Here is an 18,316-nt window from a genome sequence, read left to right as displayed (position 1 = left end):
TTCAGGAACAGCTTCTTCCCCACAGCCATCTGGCTATTAAACTTGCCAACAGACTAACAGCCTATTGCACTTTATCTGCTTATTTATGTGTATATTGAACTAAACTGTTCTGTATTTTTGTTTACAATATTCTGTTGTGCTGCAGCAAGCAAGGATTTAATTGTCCTATCTGGGACACATGACAATAAACTCTCTTGACTTGACTTACTGTCCCTATGAACCTCCGGCCTTTGTTGTCAGCAGTGAGGGTTAAGCTGGCAGGCGTGCCGAGTTGTTACGTTGTACTTTATAGAATTATTTATGTACAGTCAGAGAGCACCAGTGATTGAGTGAGCCACATGCAAAAACACTTAAGACTTTCCTATTGAGAGACAAGTGCTGGGCTTGGGATTGTGCTCTGACTAAGTCTGTCTTGAGCTCAAATATTCCCAAAAGAGAGGCAAATGAAAGTGTTTTTCCGACCCCGGCATCTGGAAATAACATTGACTTAAAACAGAAATACTCAGTCAGGCCTAGACCAATCTTTTTTTTATTGCAGGGTACAGATTACTTATCTTCATCAATGTCAGGTCCAGCACTAACTACGTACATTGTTACTCTCCCCTCTGAAAATTAATTTACAATACCTGTGAAGAAATATACATATCTATATAAGCAATCTTAAAGCCCCTTTAAATAAATACTGTGTGCTACCTATATCACTTACTATAAAGTGCCCTTGTCAGCGCTACCATTCTGCTAGTTTCATTTTCGCCCCACACTCAGTCACAGTGCTTGCCACCAGATTTCAGCTGCAGAAGAAATGCAGCTCAGTAGATCGTGAAAGGAAAGGATCTGAAAGTATTCAATAGGATAGAGTTCTCCAGACACATGCCATTACCAGGATATATCCTATGTGAGTGTGAAAAATGTAACCTTTCTGAAGAAGGGTCTGAGTCTGAAGAAGGGGTTCGGTCCAAAATTTTACCTATTTCCTTCGCTCCACAGATGCTGCCACACCCGCTGAGTTTCTCCAGCATTTTTGTCTACCTTCGATTTTCCAGCATCTGCAGTTCCTTCTTGAACACCTCTCTTCTCTAATTAGGTTCCCACACTATCTTCCTCTAAAGGCTCCATTGTGTATAACTGTTTGTTGCATTCAAATCCACCTAGGCATAGCTAAAGCATTATTTGCAACAACTTATCTTCCTACCACTGCAATGGTATCTCTGGAGTTCCCCCTCATAAGGATCTATTCTAAGTCCATCGACAGTGACATAATTGAAAAACAGCAGCAGTTTCCAAACGACATCAGTTTCCTTCCTCTTCCTTGCAAGTGTCTGAGACTGTACCAGACTGTTGCAGTTTTAGTGTCATTTTGACTCAGAATGGGACATTTCTCTGCATTTGCTTCTCCCACTTCAGAAACTCTACCTGGCTCCTGCCTTGCCTCAGCTCTGTTGCTGAGAGCAACTTCCCCCACTCCCACCCCAATGATTGACAAAACTTGATTATTTTATTAAAACCCTGGCATCCACACACAGTAATTCAAATTCTTCCACCAAAACTCTTACTCCCACCAACCTTAACCCCTAAGCTTCTGTTTGGGCTTCCAGATGGGCACAATCAGATTTCAAAATCCTTGCCTTCTATTCTTTTTTAAATCTCTATGCCTCTCCCACCCCACCACTATAAACCCCTCCAACCCAAATTAGCTCAGATCCGTGCCCTTCCAATTTTGGGCTCTTGAGCACACTGATTTAAGTCTCTCCACTGTAGGTCCCTATCCAATTTAAATGCTCCTTAAAACCTACCTTCCAGTCGCTTGTCACCTTGTACTGCTCAATGTCAATTTGTGTTTGATTGTGTTCCTGCAAAGACTTTTAGGATTCTATTTTTAACTTTATGGGTGATGGATGAACTCCAGATGTAATTGTTGTAGTACTATTGAGGTTTGCTTCCGCTCCAGCTGTAAGGGGTTCTGATAGACCGATGGATTGATCAATGACCACCGGCCAAGATTATTCCCCAGGTGGAAGACCTGGTCAACAGGAGTTCCTGTTACCCTTTGTGTCGCCCCATTTTGGGGGGCTCTCTGAATGAAGTTACTGTGACTGGGGGTTTGACAGGGTATAACATCCTTGCTAACATCCAACCAGCCTCTCTCACCGGCTGTTGCCTGTCTCGCTCATTTCACTGATAAGAGAAGCTGTCCTTTTTAAAAATGCTGTTTCCGAGGGAGGGATAGACAAGAGACAAATTTTTTTTTGTGTAAAAGAAACTGAAGAAAGAGACGGTCCAATGCACTTTAGGTCTCATTGATAAGAATTCTGTGCAGCAGTCCTGGGTTTCAGAGCAGAGAATCATCAGTGCACCCTCCTTCAAGCCCGTATCGAAACTCCTGCAGGTTGGAAACGCCGTGGAAGTGAACAAAGGCTGCAACCACCACCAGGACATGAAACAACTGGTGTGACTGGAACTGAGCAAAGAAAAAGTGTTCGTTAGTGATGCACAATCTCCAGAGAGGAAAAGACCAGCAGATGTACTTACTATTTAAAACATTTTCAAAAATGAGTTGCATTTACATTGTGCTTTTCAGGATGTCCATAAGCCACTCATAGCCAATACATTTTTTGCAATCACTTAATATAGGAAAAGTGGTGGCTAATTTGGACATTACATGAGCATTAAAAACTGCAGCGTGATTAAGAGAAGGCATTCCTTTCTTAAGATTTAAGGGATAATAAATACTGGTCAGTACCCTTGGAGTGCTCCCCCATTCTCCTTTAAAGTAATTCTATTGAAATCAACCAGAAAGATCAGAAATTACCATGGTTTGTCTCTCATTGAAAACGTCACTATGACTACGTAACACCTGAAAAGCCTTAGGTTCACATGTTACATTTTGTGTTCAAGTAGGTCATGTACTCACAATGCTCTGGCTCTGAGGCAACTGATCTACAGCTAAAGCAAATTTATTGATAACGTGTGGAACTCTCCAAATGTTTTGTTGGAGTATCTCACAAGTTAAAACATCACAACAGGACGTGTTCCGTGTAGAGATGGTATACCTAAATTACTGTCAACCTTAGTTATTGATGTTTAAAGTTTGGGGTGTCAATGCGGAAGAGTTCAGAGTGCCTTGAACTGCATGGTTCAATTTCCCTTCTCACCATCCAACAACTCGAACAGATCTGGACACAAAGTGCTGGAGTAACTCAGCGGGTCAGGCAGCATCTCTGGAAAACATGAATAGGTGACGTTTCGGTTCGGTAGCCTTCTTCAGACCCTTCTTTACTCTGAAGAATGGCCCTGAACCGAAACATCACCTATCCATGTTCTCCAGATATGCTGTGTGATCCGCTGGGTTACTCCAACACCTTGTGTTGAGTCTGAAGACAGGTTCCAACACAAAATGTCACCTATCCATGTTCTCCAGGGATGCTGTCTGACCCGCTGAGTTTTGTAAACCAGCACCTGCACTTCTTGTTGCTAAACTAAAACAGCCCTTCCAAGTGGAGCAGTGTTTCACATGCACTTCCAATTTCGTCTACTGTATTCAATGCTAAAGATGTGGTCTCCCCTGCACTGGAGAAACCAAATATACGGATTGGGTGACCGCTTTGAAGAACACTACTCATTTTGCAACTCAAGGCTTCTAGTTGCTTGGTGGTTCCAATTCTCCATCCCACTGCCACTCTGACTTCTTTCCTTTGCCTCCTACACTGTTCTAGAGAACACCAATGCAAGTTTTCGATGAACAAGCCTTCAGGATTGGACCTGGGTCTCTGCAGCTGAGGCACCAGCTCTACTCTCTGCACCACTGTGCTGCAGTTTTTATTCTCATAATGCACCACTGTGAGTAACAGAAAAGAAAGTGGTGACCCAGGGTGAATGTGATTTCAAGATTTAACCATGACGGCAAGAAACTCCTCCCGGACATCAGGCCAGGACATCAAGCTCTCAAAGAGAGAGCTAGATAGGGCTCTTAAAAAATAGCGGAGTCAGGGGATATGGGGAGATGGCAGGAACGGGGTACTGATTGGGGATGATCAGCCATGATCACATTGAATGGCAATGCTGGCTCGAAGGGCCGAATGGCCTACTCCTGCACCTATTGTCTATTGTCAGGACTCTATTCCTACGAGTGCAGGAGGATGGGATGGTATCTTATAGAGGTGTACAAAATCATAAGAGGAATAGATTGAGTAGACGCACATAGTCTCTTACCCACAGTAGGGGAATTGAGAACCTGAGGTCACAGGTTTAATGTGAGGGGGAAAGATTTAATAGGAACCCGAGGGGTGACTTTTTCATGTAAAGGATGGTAGGTGTATGGAACAAGCTGCCGGAGGAGGTAGTTGAGGCAGGTACTATCGCATCTTTTAAGAAACATTTAGACAGGTACATGGATAGGACAGGTTTAGAGGGATATAGGCCAAATGCAGGCAGGTCGGACTAGTGTAGATGGAACATGTTGGTCGGTGTGGGCAAGTTGGGCTGAAGGCCCTGTTTCCACGTGTAAGACTATGACTAATGCAATTTATCTGCTACAGGTTAGGTCCAGTTACAGATAATGATAACTTGTTAAAGAGTTGAGCTGTACATTACCCAAATATCACATTTTCCAGGGAAGAAACGCTCTGGAATGCGAGCCGCATACAACCCAGCGCCCGTGATGTACATTGCAGCCATCAAGTAAAACCAGCCCATCTGTCCAACAGTCGTTGCTTTTACAAAACCTTCAGCGATGGTAAAATGTAGAGTGGGTACTATACCACTCAGGCCAAGACCCAGAAATACACCTGTGGAAGTACATAGGGCATACATATGGATGAGCACATAGCCATATACAGTGCAAATATAGATGGTACACACTACAAAATCATGTATGCCATAAACACACCATTATAGGATAGGTATAGATGGATATGGGCCAAATGCAGGCAAGTGGGACTAGTGCAGATGGGGCATGTTGGTCGGTGTGAGCAGGCTATGCCGAAGGGCCCGTTTTCTCGCTGTATGAGACTATGACACACAAAAAAAACGCATACATATTTCACAGCAAACTCCACACTGTATACCCATTTGCCAAGCAAACCCCTCTCACCTCTATCCACCTGTCACTAGCTTTGTCCTTGCCCCCACACCCCTTTTCCAGCTTTTGCCCCCTAATATAATGAGTCTGAAAAAGGGTCACGAGCCACAACGCAACTTATTCATGTTCTCCAGAGATGCTGCCTGACCCACCGAGTTCCTGCAGCACTTTATCTCTTTTTTTATAAACCAGCATCTGCAGTTCCTGATTTGTCCATTATTTAGATTGTAGTCCATTCTAACACCAGAGATTAGCTCCTCATCCTGTGTTACTGTCCTGTTCTCAACCAAAAAAAAAATCTGTACTTTACTGTTTGCAAAGGGATCTGGAGAAGGGTTCTGACCCAAAATGTCACCTATTCCTTTTCTCTATCCGCTGAGTTATTCCACCATTGTGTAAAACATTCGTCTGTCACCACCAAAGTCTCTCATGTATGCCACAATATCAGAGTTTTTAAACTGTATTTTGATAGGTAAACGGTTTCAATAATGTCCCCCTCCCCCCCCCAGGAGATTGGAGGACAAGGTTAGAAATATGGGGAATAATCACTAATTTCCCTGCTAATATACACAATGGTATAAGTATGTTGTGTGTAGACTATAATGTGCATTACATTAGTGGACTAACATTCTACACACAACAATGTACAAAATTACCATGTACAGTGCCTTGTATACACATTTTTTGATAGCACAAAAACTATGTGAAATCTTGCCAAGTAAAGGAATAGGCCCACCACCGATTTTCCAGCAACAGGTGGTCCAGCACCACCTTTAATCCGGACACATTTACGAGAGCGCACAGGAAATCCACCCCCACCCGCCCATCTACTGACCCCCCCACCAGACGTTTTCCTGGAAATGTGGCCCCTAGGCCGGAGGAGGCAGCCTATCTCGACCTCATCGGGGCTTCCGCGGCTGATCGGCGGGTCAAATTTGCCCCGTGTGGCTAGGGATCTGGAATTCCAGTCCGGCCGGAGTCATCAGATCTGTTCCCATAGTCGACGTCAGAGGCCAAACTTTGCGGGCCGTATCTCTGCCCCTCGACAGCCTAGTTGAACTCCTCCCAGAGGTCGCAACCAATGTTTGTCCGGCAAAACGGATAATCGAGTGTGCCAGAAAATCGGTGATGGACCTGTATCATATTTGTAGCCCGGCAGAAGGATAGAAACTGAAGAAAGTCAGACTGAGTGGGCGAGGTTGTTCGTTTCTGTCATTACCTTCCTACCGTGCCCATGGCATACAAACTCTGACCCAGTAAAGAGGGTCATATTGATGGATTCATGCCCTCACCTGCTCTGGTTAGCCGGTGTTTAGGTGTCGCAAATCGGTCCCACTGAGCGACGATAATGGCTGATATCCCTAGAGCGCAGACAATCCCGAGGTAGATGAGTCGGGGCTGGGGGGAGCAGTAGAAAGAGTAATACAACCAGGGCACAAAGCTGCCCATAATGAGCAAAGCAATTCCTGAATAGTCCAACCTGGGAACAAAGAGAAACACATGAGGAAGAGCAACACGATAGATCATACATGTGTGTATGAGAAGTACACACTATAACAAGTATGGATAAGAGACATTTCGGGTCAGGCCCTTATCACAAAAGGCTCACCTATCCATTTTCTCCTGACCCGCTGAGTTACTCCAGCATCTGCAGTTCCTTGTTATTACATTATAGCAAGTCTCATTTATATAGCGCCTTCAATGTATGATATGCAAGACTCGTGACAGGAATGTATGATATGTGTTTATCAGGGGGCTTGGTCAAAAATGGGGGTTTTAAGGATAATTAAAGGAGAGAAAAAAAAGAAAAGGAAATGAGACAGAGTGAGCGAGAGAACAATTTTGCAGCAATGGAAAGAAGGTTTGGAAAGCAAGGAGGAAATGTTTAAAACTGAGCTGTTCCTGAATTGGGTTCCAATCCAGATCAGTAAACACATACAACAAAATGACAGAACATATCAGCCTGTAGTTCCCCACCAGTGATGAATCACAGCTGATGGCACTGCACAATGTATCGCTAAGGCAAGAGGAATGCAAATCCAACTCTCACATCTCTGATCCCACACTGCTGCAGCTGGTAGAGCAGCTCCAGTGACACAGGTTCAATCCTGAGCTCTGTCCCTGTGGGGTCTGTGATGGCCCTGTAACCCCATGGATTTCTCCTGGATGCTCCCATTTCCTCCCAAAGACATGTGAATTTATATGTTAGATGGCACCTATGTGTAGGTGAGGGGTACAGCTCTGGGAGAATTGATGGGAAATGGAGCAAATAAAGTGGGATTAGTGGTAAAGGAGATGTGTGGGGCAAGTTTCCTTTTCTAACAGTGTGTGGCAGGTGCCTAGAACACACTGCCAGGAGTGGTGGTGGAGGTAGATAGTGGGATTTAAGAGATGTATAGTTGGGCACATAGATTTGCAGGGAATGGCAGAGCATGGATCAGGTGCAGGCAGATGAGATCAGTTTAACTAAGCATCACATTGGTGTGGACTTGGTGGGCTGAAGGGCCTGTTTCTATGGTGTATAATTTATGAGCACTAGCAAGTAATTGCAACTTTATATTCCAGCAACTATGCCCTCAATCCTCAACAAAACCACATGTTCTTCTCCCAAACACACCAACGCCTCCCACATTTGACTGAGAGAGTCAGTGTTACTTATTCACTCGCTCTGATATGTCAGATCTGCGTCCTCTGTACTTACTTGGAAAAGGTCCTGGAGACTTTCTCGGAGTGGCAGTACACCGTGTGGAAGAGCCAGGAGAAACTGAGGCAGAGCACCGCGCCCAGGAAGAACATCCCAAAGACCACCTTCTCCTGCAGAGGGGCCATGAAGTATATGTTGGGCCTCAGAAGAGTCAGGATTCCCAGGCCCAGGAAAAAGACAAAACCTGTGAAAGAGCTTCAGTTAGTGAAGTATTCACCAACATGCGCACCAGAGGCAGAGAACTGTATCAGGCTAAAACTAAATTATTCATAAAGTGTTACATTGCTCTGGGCAAAAATGTGAATATAAAGCAAGACGACCAATCAGCTGGAGTGTGGTCCTGATCTCCCATCTATGTCTTTGGAGCCCTCTGAACTATCTATTATCGCACTTTATCTGGCACTAAATGATGCACCCTTAATCCTCCCACTGTGGACGGCTCGATTTTATTCATGTATAGTCTTTTCTTGACTGCTTAGCACGCAAACAAAAGATTTTCACTGCACTTCGGTACACGTGACAATAATAAACTAAACCAAGTTGTTGACCATACTAACCGTAATTCACCCCAGATTTAATATTTTCCAGGTATCTGGATGAAAGTTGGGGGGGGGGGGGGGGGGGGGGACAAGGTTTAAAGAAGATGTGTGGGGCAAGGTTTCTGGAACACACTGCCAGAGATGGTGGTGGAGGTAGATAGGTAGCATTTAAGAGGTTTATAGATTGGCACAAGGATATGCAGGGAATGGAGGGATATGGATCAGGTGCAGGCAGATGAGATTAATTAATCTTGGCATCATGTTCGGCGCAAGCACCGTGGGCCAAAAGGCCTGTTCCTGTGCTGTATTGATCTATGTTCTATGACAGATCATCCTTCGCCTCATCATTCTTCACCCTCCACAGGCTGCCCACCTGCCTCTCCCTCCTCGCTCATCCTCCATGTCACCCTCCCTCATTCTCCCTCCATTGGGCTTTCTCAGCTTCCGGTCAGTGCATGGTGCACTTTATGACTCAGTTAATCCTACAAGAGTGAAGATACTCCTTTTAAAAATTGGATTCATTGCGACAATCTCATAACCAAAGGGAACTAGCTGTGGCTCACAGCTAGTGGAAACAGAAGAGGCGTCTCTGTATATTACAACAGGACCATAAGTTTTTTAACGATATAACGAGAGGCTAAGAAGCTGTGAATCAGACTTGTGAATTCATTCTTTCTCTTACCCACCAGATGTGTCCAGATATTACCGGTCTCCGTGTGGATTCTGAAGATGCTCTTGAAGCAAGCTCGAAAAGAGGGCATGGGTGGCCTGTGTCCATAAAGGAGATAGTCATTGTCCTTCAGCCAGTCTGGGAGCACATCGTAGGGGATCACTCGCCAACGGCCCTCCCAAACCTGAATCACACAATAACATTCATCTTAATCTCACAATGTCATCTTTGATAGAAACAATTGTGCCAATGGAATTGAAGAGTGTAACCATCACTAAATAATCCCACTTCTGATCTTTTGATGGAAGAAAGGACATTAATGATGTCGTGGAAGATGATGGACTTGGAGCTTGAATGACTGAACTTCAGCAACCACACCAAATTTCCCTTGTGCGAGTTATGACTCCAATCAAGACTAAAGAAGTACTGCGGAATCTTGAGCACAGAATGTTGCGTATAATTTGGCGTGCGAACCCAGATCAGGAGAGGTTCTGCACAGTTTCAATGGATCAACGCCCAATTCTTTTTTGAAGAGTATTTCCGCACAGGAAATGATGAATAGGATTGACCAAGGCCTGTGTGAGTCTAGAAGCATGATGCAATCTCAGCAAAACATCCATGATTCTTGGAGGGATTGATAGAGTGGACGCTGTAGGAACGGCTCCATCCAAGACTACAAGCAATTGCAGAGGATTGTGGACGCAGCCCAAACCAATCAACCTTCCTTCCATTGACTCCATCTACACCACGCTGCCTCGACAAGGTCACCAGCATGATCAATGACGAGTCTCACCTCAGTCACTCCCTCTTCTCCCCTCTCCCATCAGGCAAGAGGTACAGAAGTGTGAAAACTCATAGCTCCAGATTCAGGGACAGTTTCTTCCCAGCTGTTATCAGGCAACTAAACAATCCTATTCACAACTAAAGAGCAGTACTGACCTAGAGACCTTTGGACTATCTTTAATTGGACTTTATCTTGCCCTAAATATTATTCCTTGTATCCTGTATCTGTACACTGTGGACGATTATAATCATGTATAGTATTTCCACCGACTGAAGAGCACAAAACAAAAAGCTTTTCACTGAACCTGGGTACACATGACAATAAACTAAACAATTAAAGGCTAAGATTAGGAGAAACAGCTTTGAATAGACCATTGCAAATCTTAGGAACTCTCTTCCCCAGAGGACCAGGGACTCAGTCAATCAATATATTTTCAGATGCAGATCAGAAGAAATCCAAGCTGAACCCAATAAAATTATGGGAAGTGGAGATGAGATAAGAGAGTGGACTTCAGAGAGTCAGCCACAGGCTGAATAACCCACGGCCTGCTTTCTATTTCTTACATACATGGCGGCTGTGTTACGGGCAGTACCTTGTACACAAACTCTTCCATCTTCTCCATTGCATGATGAGCCTGGAGTGGGAGGGTCAGTACTCGCACATCCTCTTCCTCTTCTTCCTCATTTTGTGTGCCAGAGTCCGTCTTCAGTTCCATTCCCTACAAAGTAACAGCAGTGTTAGACAGTGGGTTCAGCTGCACAGTAATATTTAGCAAGTGAATCTACCCGAGCGTTCCCAGTCAAACCCAGCTCCCCATCTGGCCTCTTCCCTCTGCTTTTACCTCTGGCCCTCGGGGATTCACAGATTTGAATGTCACACCCCCCAAAGAGATCCCCGAGGGATTATCCTTTATGCAAAAAACTGGGCGGCACAGTGATGCAGAAGTAGAGCTGCTGTTTCCAATTCCCTACACCCGAGGGGCAATTTACAGAAGCCAGTTTACCTACAAACCCGCGCATCTTTGGGAGGTGGGCAGAAAGTGGAGCACCCAGAGGAAATCCGTGCAGTCACAGGGAGAACGTGCACACTCCCCACAGACACCACCTGAGGTCAGGATTGAACCCAGGCCTCTGTTGCTGTGAGACAGCAGCTTTATCTGCTGTGCCACTATGCCGCCCTGCATCATGAGATATTTGTTACTCCACATCAGAGCACAGCAGGCCTTCCCTTAACATCTCATCGAAGCAGCATTGCACCGGAGTTTCAGATCTCTGTTGTGCCCAAGTCTCAAGTCTGGGCTAATGGTGGGCAATGGCAGAACTCTGGAAACCCCAAGGTGGCTAAACTAGTAGGACTGAACAAATGCGTTGTATCTGGTTTCATGACTCAGTGCACACTGTGAAGTTCTCTGAAGCTAAAACTGATCTCATGGACAGTGATCCCAGCTGATCCCAGTAGAACTGAACAACGTTGCAAGATCAAATTTGCTCACCTAACTGCAACAGCACAAAACCACTTGCAGCAGATAAGCTATCCTGATTGAATAACAATTCCTGGTTCTGAAGTCAACCTGTCTTAAACAATACACATGATCCTTTCCTGCTCATCTAATACTTCTGTAATGGGGAGGTAAATTTACGTTTGGGGACCTAATAATTGGAAGGGAATTTGTTTTTGATCACCGTCTCACAGGGTGGAATAAATACGGAAATGACGAGTCTATTATTTCACCAACACATCACAGCTGCTGCCAATGATGGAAGTTCCTCCTCCCCGACACATTAACTCCTGACAGGCCGGGGGCCGTATCCCGGCGACAGGCTTTGCTCGCCCTCCGCAGAACCAGGAACCCACCTGGAGAGGGAGCCTCGTCCCAGGCTCATCTCCTACTCATCCCCGAAGACCGGGAACTGGAGAGATGGTGGAGGGAGATAGCGACAGTGGCGGACAATGGAACAAGGGCCGGTAAGGAGATCCCGGTGCCTTGCCTTCAGTGCCCCCAAGGTCGGCTGTGGAAGGGCCCCTGGGGCACAAAGACTATGGTGGCCACGCGAGGAAAGGGATATCAGTTCACGGGATGAATCAGATGGAAACGATGGCTGAAATGGGCCTTTATAGCAATCTGCGGCTGGGGCTTTGAAAATTGTGTCAAAACCTGACGACTCTTGCATATGGATTCAGTGGGCTGTTTCTATGTATTCTGTACTTAATCGGGGATTGTACCTATGTATGGCAATAGTCACACTGATCTGAATGCGAAAAAATAATTTCACTGTACTTTGGTACACGTGATAATAAAGAACCATTGAACATACCAACCTCAAAGAAGATCTATTATAATTACAACTTCCAATTATACCAGCAAGGAGTTCTAAGATGGAGTCTAATATTAACCTTGCAATGATAATTATAAGTTTATCTAATTTCAAGCTTGCAGAATAGAAACGTCCAAAGATTAAGACTATGTGCTTGAAATATCTGTCTTGCCTGCACCCTCCTCCCCACTGGCTGCCCCAACAACACCCCACCCTTCGGCCACAAGCACTTACGTCCCCAGAGTTCCCACCAGCCTGCGGCTTGGGTTTCTCGTCCAGCAGTTCAGTTAGTTCGACATTGCTCCTCTGGTCGCCGCTGTTGTTAGACGCGCCGCACCCTTCACTGGGTGATCTCTGGGCAGACATGGATGCTGCACTGCCAGCCTTCTGCCTGGCGAAGGCTAGAACGAGGGAAATGAGGACAAGGCCCCGACACACAGGTCACTCCCGCACATTCTCACAATCAATGCATTCACAGGTCATTTAAAAACTAGCCTTCACCTCAATCAAACCATGGCATCCCAACCCTCTATTGAGATGCACATACTAAGTGTAGACACATAAAACTGGAGTAACTCAGCGGGTCAGGCAGCATCTCTGGAGAGAATGAATAGATAATGTTTCGGGTCGAGGCCCTTCGTCATACTGAGAGTGAGGAGAAAGGGAAGCGAGAGATATAGACGGTACATAGAACAAATGAATGAAAGATATGCAAAAAGCAACAATGATCAAGGAATGGTGGAGCCCACAATGGTCTATTGTTCTAGTTCCATATTCGCACACAAGAGAAACATATCTGCATATCCACTCCGTTAAGGCCCCTACGTATAAATCAAGTCCCCTCTCACTTTTGCAAACATTGGCATACATAAGCATGTCTCTGCATTTTCACATTAGTCAACCTATCCATTTTGGTATTAGTCTAGTAAAGCTTCTCAGAACTGTTACCAATGCATTAGTGCCCTTCCTTAAATAATGAATCGGGCTGAAAGACCTGTTTCTGTGCTGCACGAGTCCAGGACTAACAAATCATATAATCGGATACGATATAGATCCCTTTCTACCTCATAGAACATCAAACAATACAGCTGAAGAATAGGCCCTTCGACCCACAATGCCTGTGCCAAACATGATACCACGAACAACTCTTACCTACTTGTACATAATCCATTTCAGTCCAGGACCAGGGGCTACAGTTTAAGAATAAGGGGTAGACTATTTAGAACGGAGATGAGGAAAAACGTATTCACCCAGAGAGTTGTAAGCTGTGGAATTCTCTGCCTCAGAAAGCAGTGGAGGCCGATTCTCTGGATGCATTCAAGTGAGAGTTAGATAGAGCTCTGAAAGGTAGCGGAGTCAAGGATATAGGGGGGAAAGCAGGAAAGGGGTACTGATTGTGGATGATTAGTGTAGATTGGTGATTGCATTGCATGGGCGGGACTACTAATAACAAACACTCTAATTACCTAGCATGCAATAGCCAATCTACAATCAGCCATGATCAAGTCAAGTGAGTTTATTGTCATGTGTCCCAGATAGGACAATGAAATTCTTGCTTGATGCAGCACAACAGAATATTGTAAGCATAAATACAGATCAGATCAGTGTGTCCATATACTATGGAATACATATATATACACACACACACACACACACACATATATATATATATATATAAAGTGCAATAGGCTGTTATAGTTCAGAGTTTGTTTGAAGTTGTATTTAATAGTCTGATGGCTGTGGGGAAGCAGCTGTTCCTGAACCCGGATGTTGCAGATTTTAGGCTCCTGTACCCTCTACCTGATGGCAGCGGAGAGATGAGTGTGTGGCCAGGATGGGGTGGGTCCTTGATGATGCTGGCCGCCTTTTTGAGGCAGCGACTGCGATAGATCACCTCGATGGTAGGGAGGTCAGAACCGATGATGGACTGGGCAGTGTTTACAACTTTTTGCAGCCGAACCAAGCCACGATGCAACCGGTCAGCATGCTCTCTACTGTGCACCTGTAGAAGTTCGAGAGAGTCCTCCTTGACATACCGACTCTCCGTAATCTTCTCAGGAAGTAGAGGCGCTGATGTGCTTTCTTTATGATTGCGTCAGTGTTCTGGAATGGCGGTGCTGGCTCAAAGGGCCGAATAGCCTCGTTCTGCACCTATTGTCTATTTCCCTCCATATCCATACACCTTTCCAAAAGTCTCTTCGTATGTCAAGGAGGACTATCTCAAGTCACTATCGTATTTGCCGCAATCACCACCCACCATGGCAGCACGTTCCAGGCACTCACCACAACTCTGTGTGAAAACAAAATTGCCCCGCACACCACCCTTAAACTTTGCCTCTCTCACCTTAAAACGATGCCCTCTAGTATTTGATTTTTCCATTCTGGGAAAAAAGCTCAGATTGCTACAACCAGTCACTATTTAGATTTTAAAAAACTTTTCATTTTCGATTTTGCCCCCCAAAATGAAAAAATGGTGCAATATTCTCTCATAATATTCCATTTGTCAAATCTTTGTCCGCCCACAATATCTCCTTGTCTTCTTCACAACATGACGTCACCAGGAAGTCAAAGGTCACGCAGCAGAAAATCAAACGCTTTGGCCCAACACTTCGTGCGTGGCATCACTAATGTCAGGTAGAATTACAACATAACATCCCAACTTCTATACTCATTGTCCTGTTTGATGAAGGCCAGCATGTCAAACACCTTTTTCACTACCCTGTCTACCTCTAAAGGTATTTTCAGGGATCTATGCACTCCTTGGTGCCTCTGTTCTACAGCCCCCCAGGGCTATTAACGATGATCTCAGCAGCCCAGATGATCCTGAGTGCATCTGTCCAGTTCCCTGACGCAGTCAGTCAGGAGCAGCAGCTGTGCACATTCCCCACAGGTGCTGTCACCAAGGACACTGGATGTATACCTCTGTCCAACAACACAAAGTCTGACGAGTACAGTTAAAATACTTTGTCTGTTCTTACCTATACCTCTGCTCAATCTCCTTGCTGAGGCCTCACATGTCAATACCTCAGCACTTACTACTCAAACTCCACAATCAGAACTCAAACATACAGTTGTACAGTTGCCTGAGACCACACCTGGAGTATTGTGTACAGTTTTGGTCTCCAAATCTGAGGAAAGACATTCTTGCCATAGAGGGAGTACAGAGAAGGTTCACCAGACTGATTCCTGGGATGTCAGGACTTTCATATGAAGAAAGACTGGATAGACTCGGCTTGTACTTGCTAGAATTTAGAAGATTGAGGGGGGATCTTATAGAAAATTACAAAATATTGGCTATATTTAAGAGGGAGTTAGATGTGGCCCTTGTGGCTAAAGGGATCAGGGGTATGGAGAGAAGGCAGGTACAGGATACTGAGTTGGATAATCAGCCATGATCATATTGAATGGCGGTGCAGGCTCGAAGGGCCGAATTGCCTACTCCTGCACCTATTTTCTATGTTTATAACCATATAACAATTACAGCACGGAAACAGGCCATCTCGACCCTTCTAGTCTGTGCCGAACACGTATTCTCCCCTAGCCCCATATACCTGCGCTCAGACCATAACCCTCCATTCCTTTCCCGTCCATATAACTATCCAATTTATTTTTAAATGATAAAAACGAACCTGCCTCCACCACCTTCCCTGGAAGCTCATTCCACACAGCCACCACTCTCTGAGTAAAGAAGTTCCCCCTCATGTTACCCCTAAACTTCTGTCCCTTAATTCTCAAGTCATGTCCCCTTGTTTGAATCTTCCCTACTCTCAGTGGGAAAAGCTTATCCACGTCAACCCTGTCTATCCCTCTCATCATTTTAAAGACCTCTATCAAGTCCCCCCTTAACCTTCTGCGCTCCAAAGAATAAAGCCCTAACTTGTTCAACCTTTCTCTGTAACTTAGTTGCTGAAACCCAGGCAACATTCTAGTAAATCTCCTCTGTACTCTCTCTATTTTATTGACATCCTTCCTATAATTAGGCGACCAAAATTGTACCCCATACTCCAGAATTGGCCTCACCAATGCCTTGTACAATTTTAACATTACATCCCAACTTCTATACTCAATGCTCTGATTTATAAAGGCCAGCACACCAAAAGCTTTCTTTACCACCCTATCTACATGAGATTCCACTTTCAGGGAACTGTGCAGTTATTCCCAGATCCCTCTGTTCACCTGCATTCTTCAATTCCCTACCATTTACATGTTTCTATAGCCTCTCTCATGACAGCCGCTCCTCTTAAACCTGACTCTCTTTTACTCTGAAGCTGACAATCTTTTATCTTAATGACTGCTTTAAAAATATTTTGCACTTCCTTCTTCTCAGCTCCATGGCCTGTTGGGAAATGAGGCTTTGATGCCTACATCTGTGGACGACAGATGGCACAATGGGCTAAGTGTTCGGCTGGCAACCGGAAGGTAGCTGGTTCGAATCCCGCTTGGAGTGCATACTGTCGTTGTGTCCTTGGGCAAGACACTTCACCCACCTTTGCCTGTGTGTGTCCTTGGGCAAGACACTTCACCCACCTTTGCCTGTGTGTGTGAATGTAATTATGTGAAGCACTTTGGGGTCAATGCAAGTTGACTAAAAATGTGCTATATAAATAAAGAAATTTAAATTTAATTTTACATCCAAATCATTGACACAACGTTTTTTGCCAACCTGAAAAGACACATTCATGCATACTCTTTGCTTCCTTTTACCCGCCCATTCTTCTACCCGTGCCAATAACGATACCTTCAACACCAAGTGAACATTGACTTTCTGCAAATCACCATCATCAAATGCCTTCTGGAAATCTATACATAGGTTGCCCTTTATTCAGTGATCTCTCTCTCTGTGTGATCCCCTCCCCCCCTCTCTGATCTATCCAGGAAACACTCGGCAGATCAGGCAGCATCTGTGAAAGGAGAAACGAGAGTCAATGCATGGGAAGGGTTTTCGAGCTGACACGTTCGATGTTTCTCTCTCCACAATTGCTGCCCGGCCTGCTGGGTGTTTTCAGCATCCGCAGCCTTCGCTTCACATTTGCAGCATCTGCAGTTGTTTTGGGATTTTCACTCTTCGATCGGATCTGACCCTCTCTTTGTGGAGCCTCTGCCTCTTGGATTGCCCTCCCGGTGGGATGCCGTCTTACCCGAGTGTCGCCTGAGTGCTTGCATGAGTCGCTGGCCGCCAGGAGGCCTTGTCTTGCCGTCCTGCCCCGTCCTGTCCCGTCCTGTCCCGTCCGGTCCGGTCGCGGCCCGTCCCGCTGCTCAGGGCCGGCGCACAGCTTCACTGCAACAACCCCCCCTCCCCCCAGCCAGCCCAGACCGGCCACTTCCGGGTCCCATGCCGATCTCTTCCGGCGTCTGGCCCAGCGTGATGACGTTGGGTATCACGTCCCGAAGCTGCGCAGGCTAACGCCAAGAGCAGAGCCCCCTGAAGGCCGTTCCATGCCATAGGAATGAGCAGCTCCCTCCATCCCCAACTCACCACCCCCTCCCTTCCCCAATCCCCCACCTTCCATCCCTCCCCAACCCCTCACCTCCCTGATCCCCCACCTTCCATCCCCAACCCTCCCTCCAACTCTTCGCTCTCCATCTCTCCCTCCATCCTCCCTCTTCACCTCTTCTCCCCCTCCCATTCCACCTTTTCCCCCTCCCTTCCCTCCACCTCTTCCCCTTATCTTCTCTCCTCCCTTACCACCTCCCTCCCCATACCCCCCCCCCCCTCCTTCCAGTCCCCTTATCCCCCCCCCCCCCCCCCCAATATATTGCCCCTGTCCCACTTAGGAAACCTGAACGAAAACCTCTGGAGACTTTGCGCCCCACCCAAGGTTTCCGTGCGGTTCCCAGAGGTTTTTGTCAGTCTCCCTAATGGTCGAAAGTGGTTTCAGCTTCTTCTATGATCCAATTATTTTAAAAAAATCAAAACCGGCCACAACTAAAAATAGGTTGCCGTTTTAAAAAGCGGTGATTTTTTAGTCGAAGCCGGCTGTGATGCTAGTTGAAGGTGGTTGCCGGAGGTTGTAGGTAGTGGAAGGTAAGACCTCCCTGGTGGAATAAAACTGGGTGAAAAAAAGGTCTTGGGTGGGGCGCAAAGTCTCCAGAGGTTTCCGTTCAGGTTTCCTAAGTGGGACAGGGGCATTACCCCCCTCCCCCCACCATACCCCCCACACAGGACAGAGCCTCCAGGTTGAGACGGGCCTAACCGAGGTCTGAGTCAGGCCAAGGTGGACGGGCCG

General features: G+C 45.9%; 1 protein-coding gene across 2 annotated transcripts; it reads right to left on the bottom strand.

Annotated features, from left to right (window-relative positions):
- Positions 1-501: 501 nt before the first annotated feature.
- adipor1 (adiponectin receptor 1) lies at positions 502-17,405 on the bottom strand. Of its 2 annotated transcripts, XR_004415596.1 has the most exons (9): positions 17,228-17,405; positions 12,324-12,490; positions 10,367-10,492; positions 9,003-9,174; positions 7,779-7,965; positions 6,370-6,557; positions 4,591-4,784; positions 1,068-2,458; positions 502-915 (listed from the first exon to the last, which is right to left on the bottom strand). XR_004415596.1 is itself a non-coding variant. In XM_033042731.1 (8 exons), exons 1-8 carry the CDS (start codon positions 17,250-17,252, stop codon positions 2,330-2,332), a joined length of 1,188 nt encoding a protein of 395 aa, XP_032898622.1. In that variant the 5' UTR covers positions 17,253-17,405; the 3' UTR covers positions 502-2,329. The 2 variants fall into 2 exon arrangements, 1 of the variants encoding a protein (XP_032898622.1); XM_033042731.1 differs by having other exon boundaries at positions 502-2,458.
- Positions 17,406-18,316: the final 911 nt, after the last annotated feature.

This window comes from Amblyraja radiata, chromosome 24, assembly GCF_010909765.2.
Source record: "Amblyraja radiata isolate CabotCenter1 chromosome 24, sAmbRad1.1.pri, whole genome shotgun sequence".
NCBI classification, from domain to species: domain Eukaryota; kingdom Metazoa; phylum Chordata; class Chondrichthyes; order Rajiformes; family Rajidae; genus Amblyraja; species Amblyraja radiata.
The sequence above is the reverse complement of the archived record's forward strand: the minus strand, read 5'-3'. Positions and strand labels throughout refer to the sequence as shown.

Coding starts and splice junctions, on each gene's coding strand:
- adipor1 (XM_033042731.1), bottom strand. CDS start 17,252: ATGCAAGCACTCAGGCGACACTCGG. Junction 12,491..17,227: donor AGCACTCAGGCGACACTCGG/GTAAGACGGCAT, acceptor CCCTCGTTCTAG/CCTTCGCCAGGCAGAAGGCT. Junction 9,175..10,366: donor TGGAAGAGTTTGTGTACAAG/GTACTGCCCGTA, acceptor TGTGTGATTCAG/GTTTGGGAGGGCCGTTGGCG.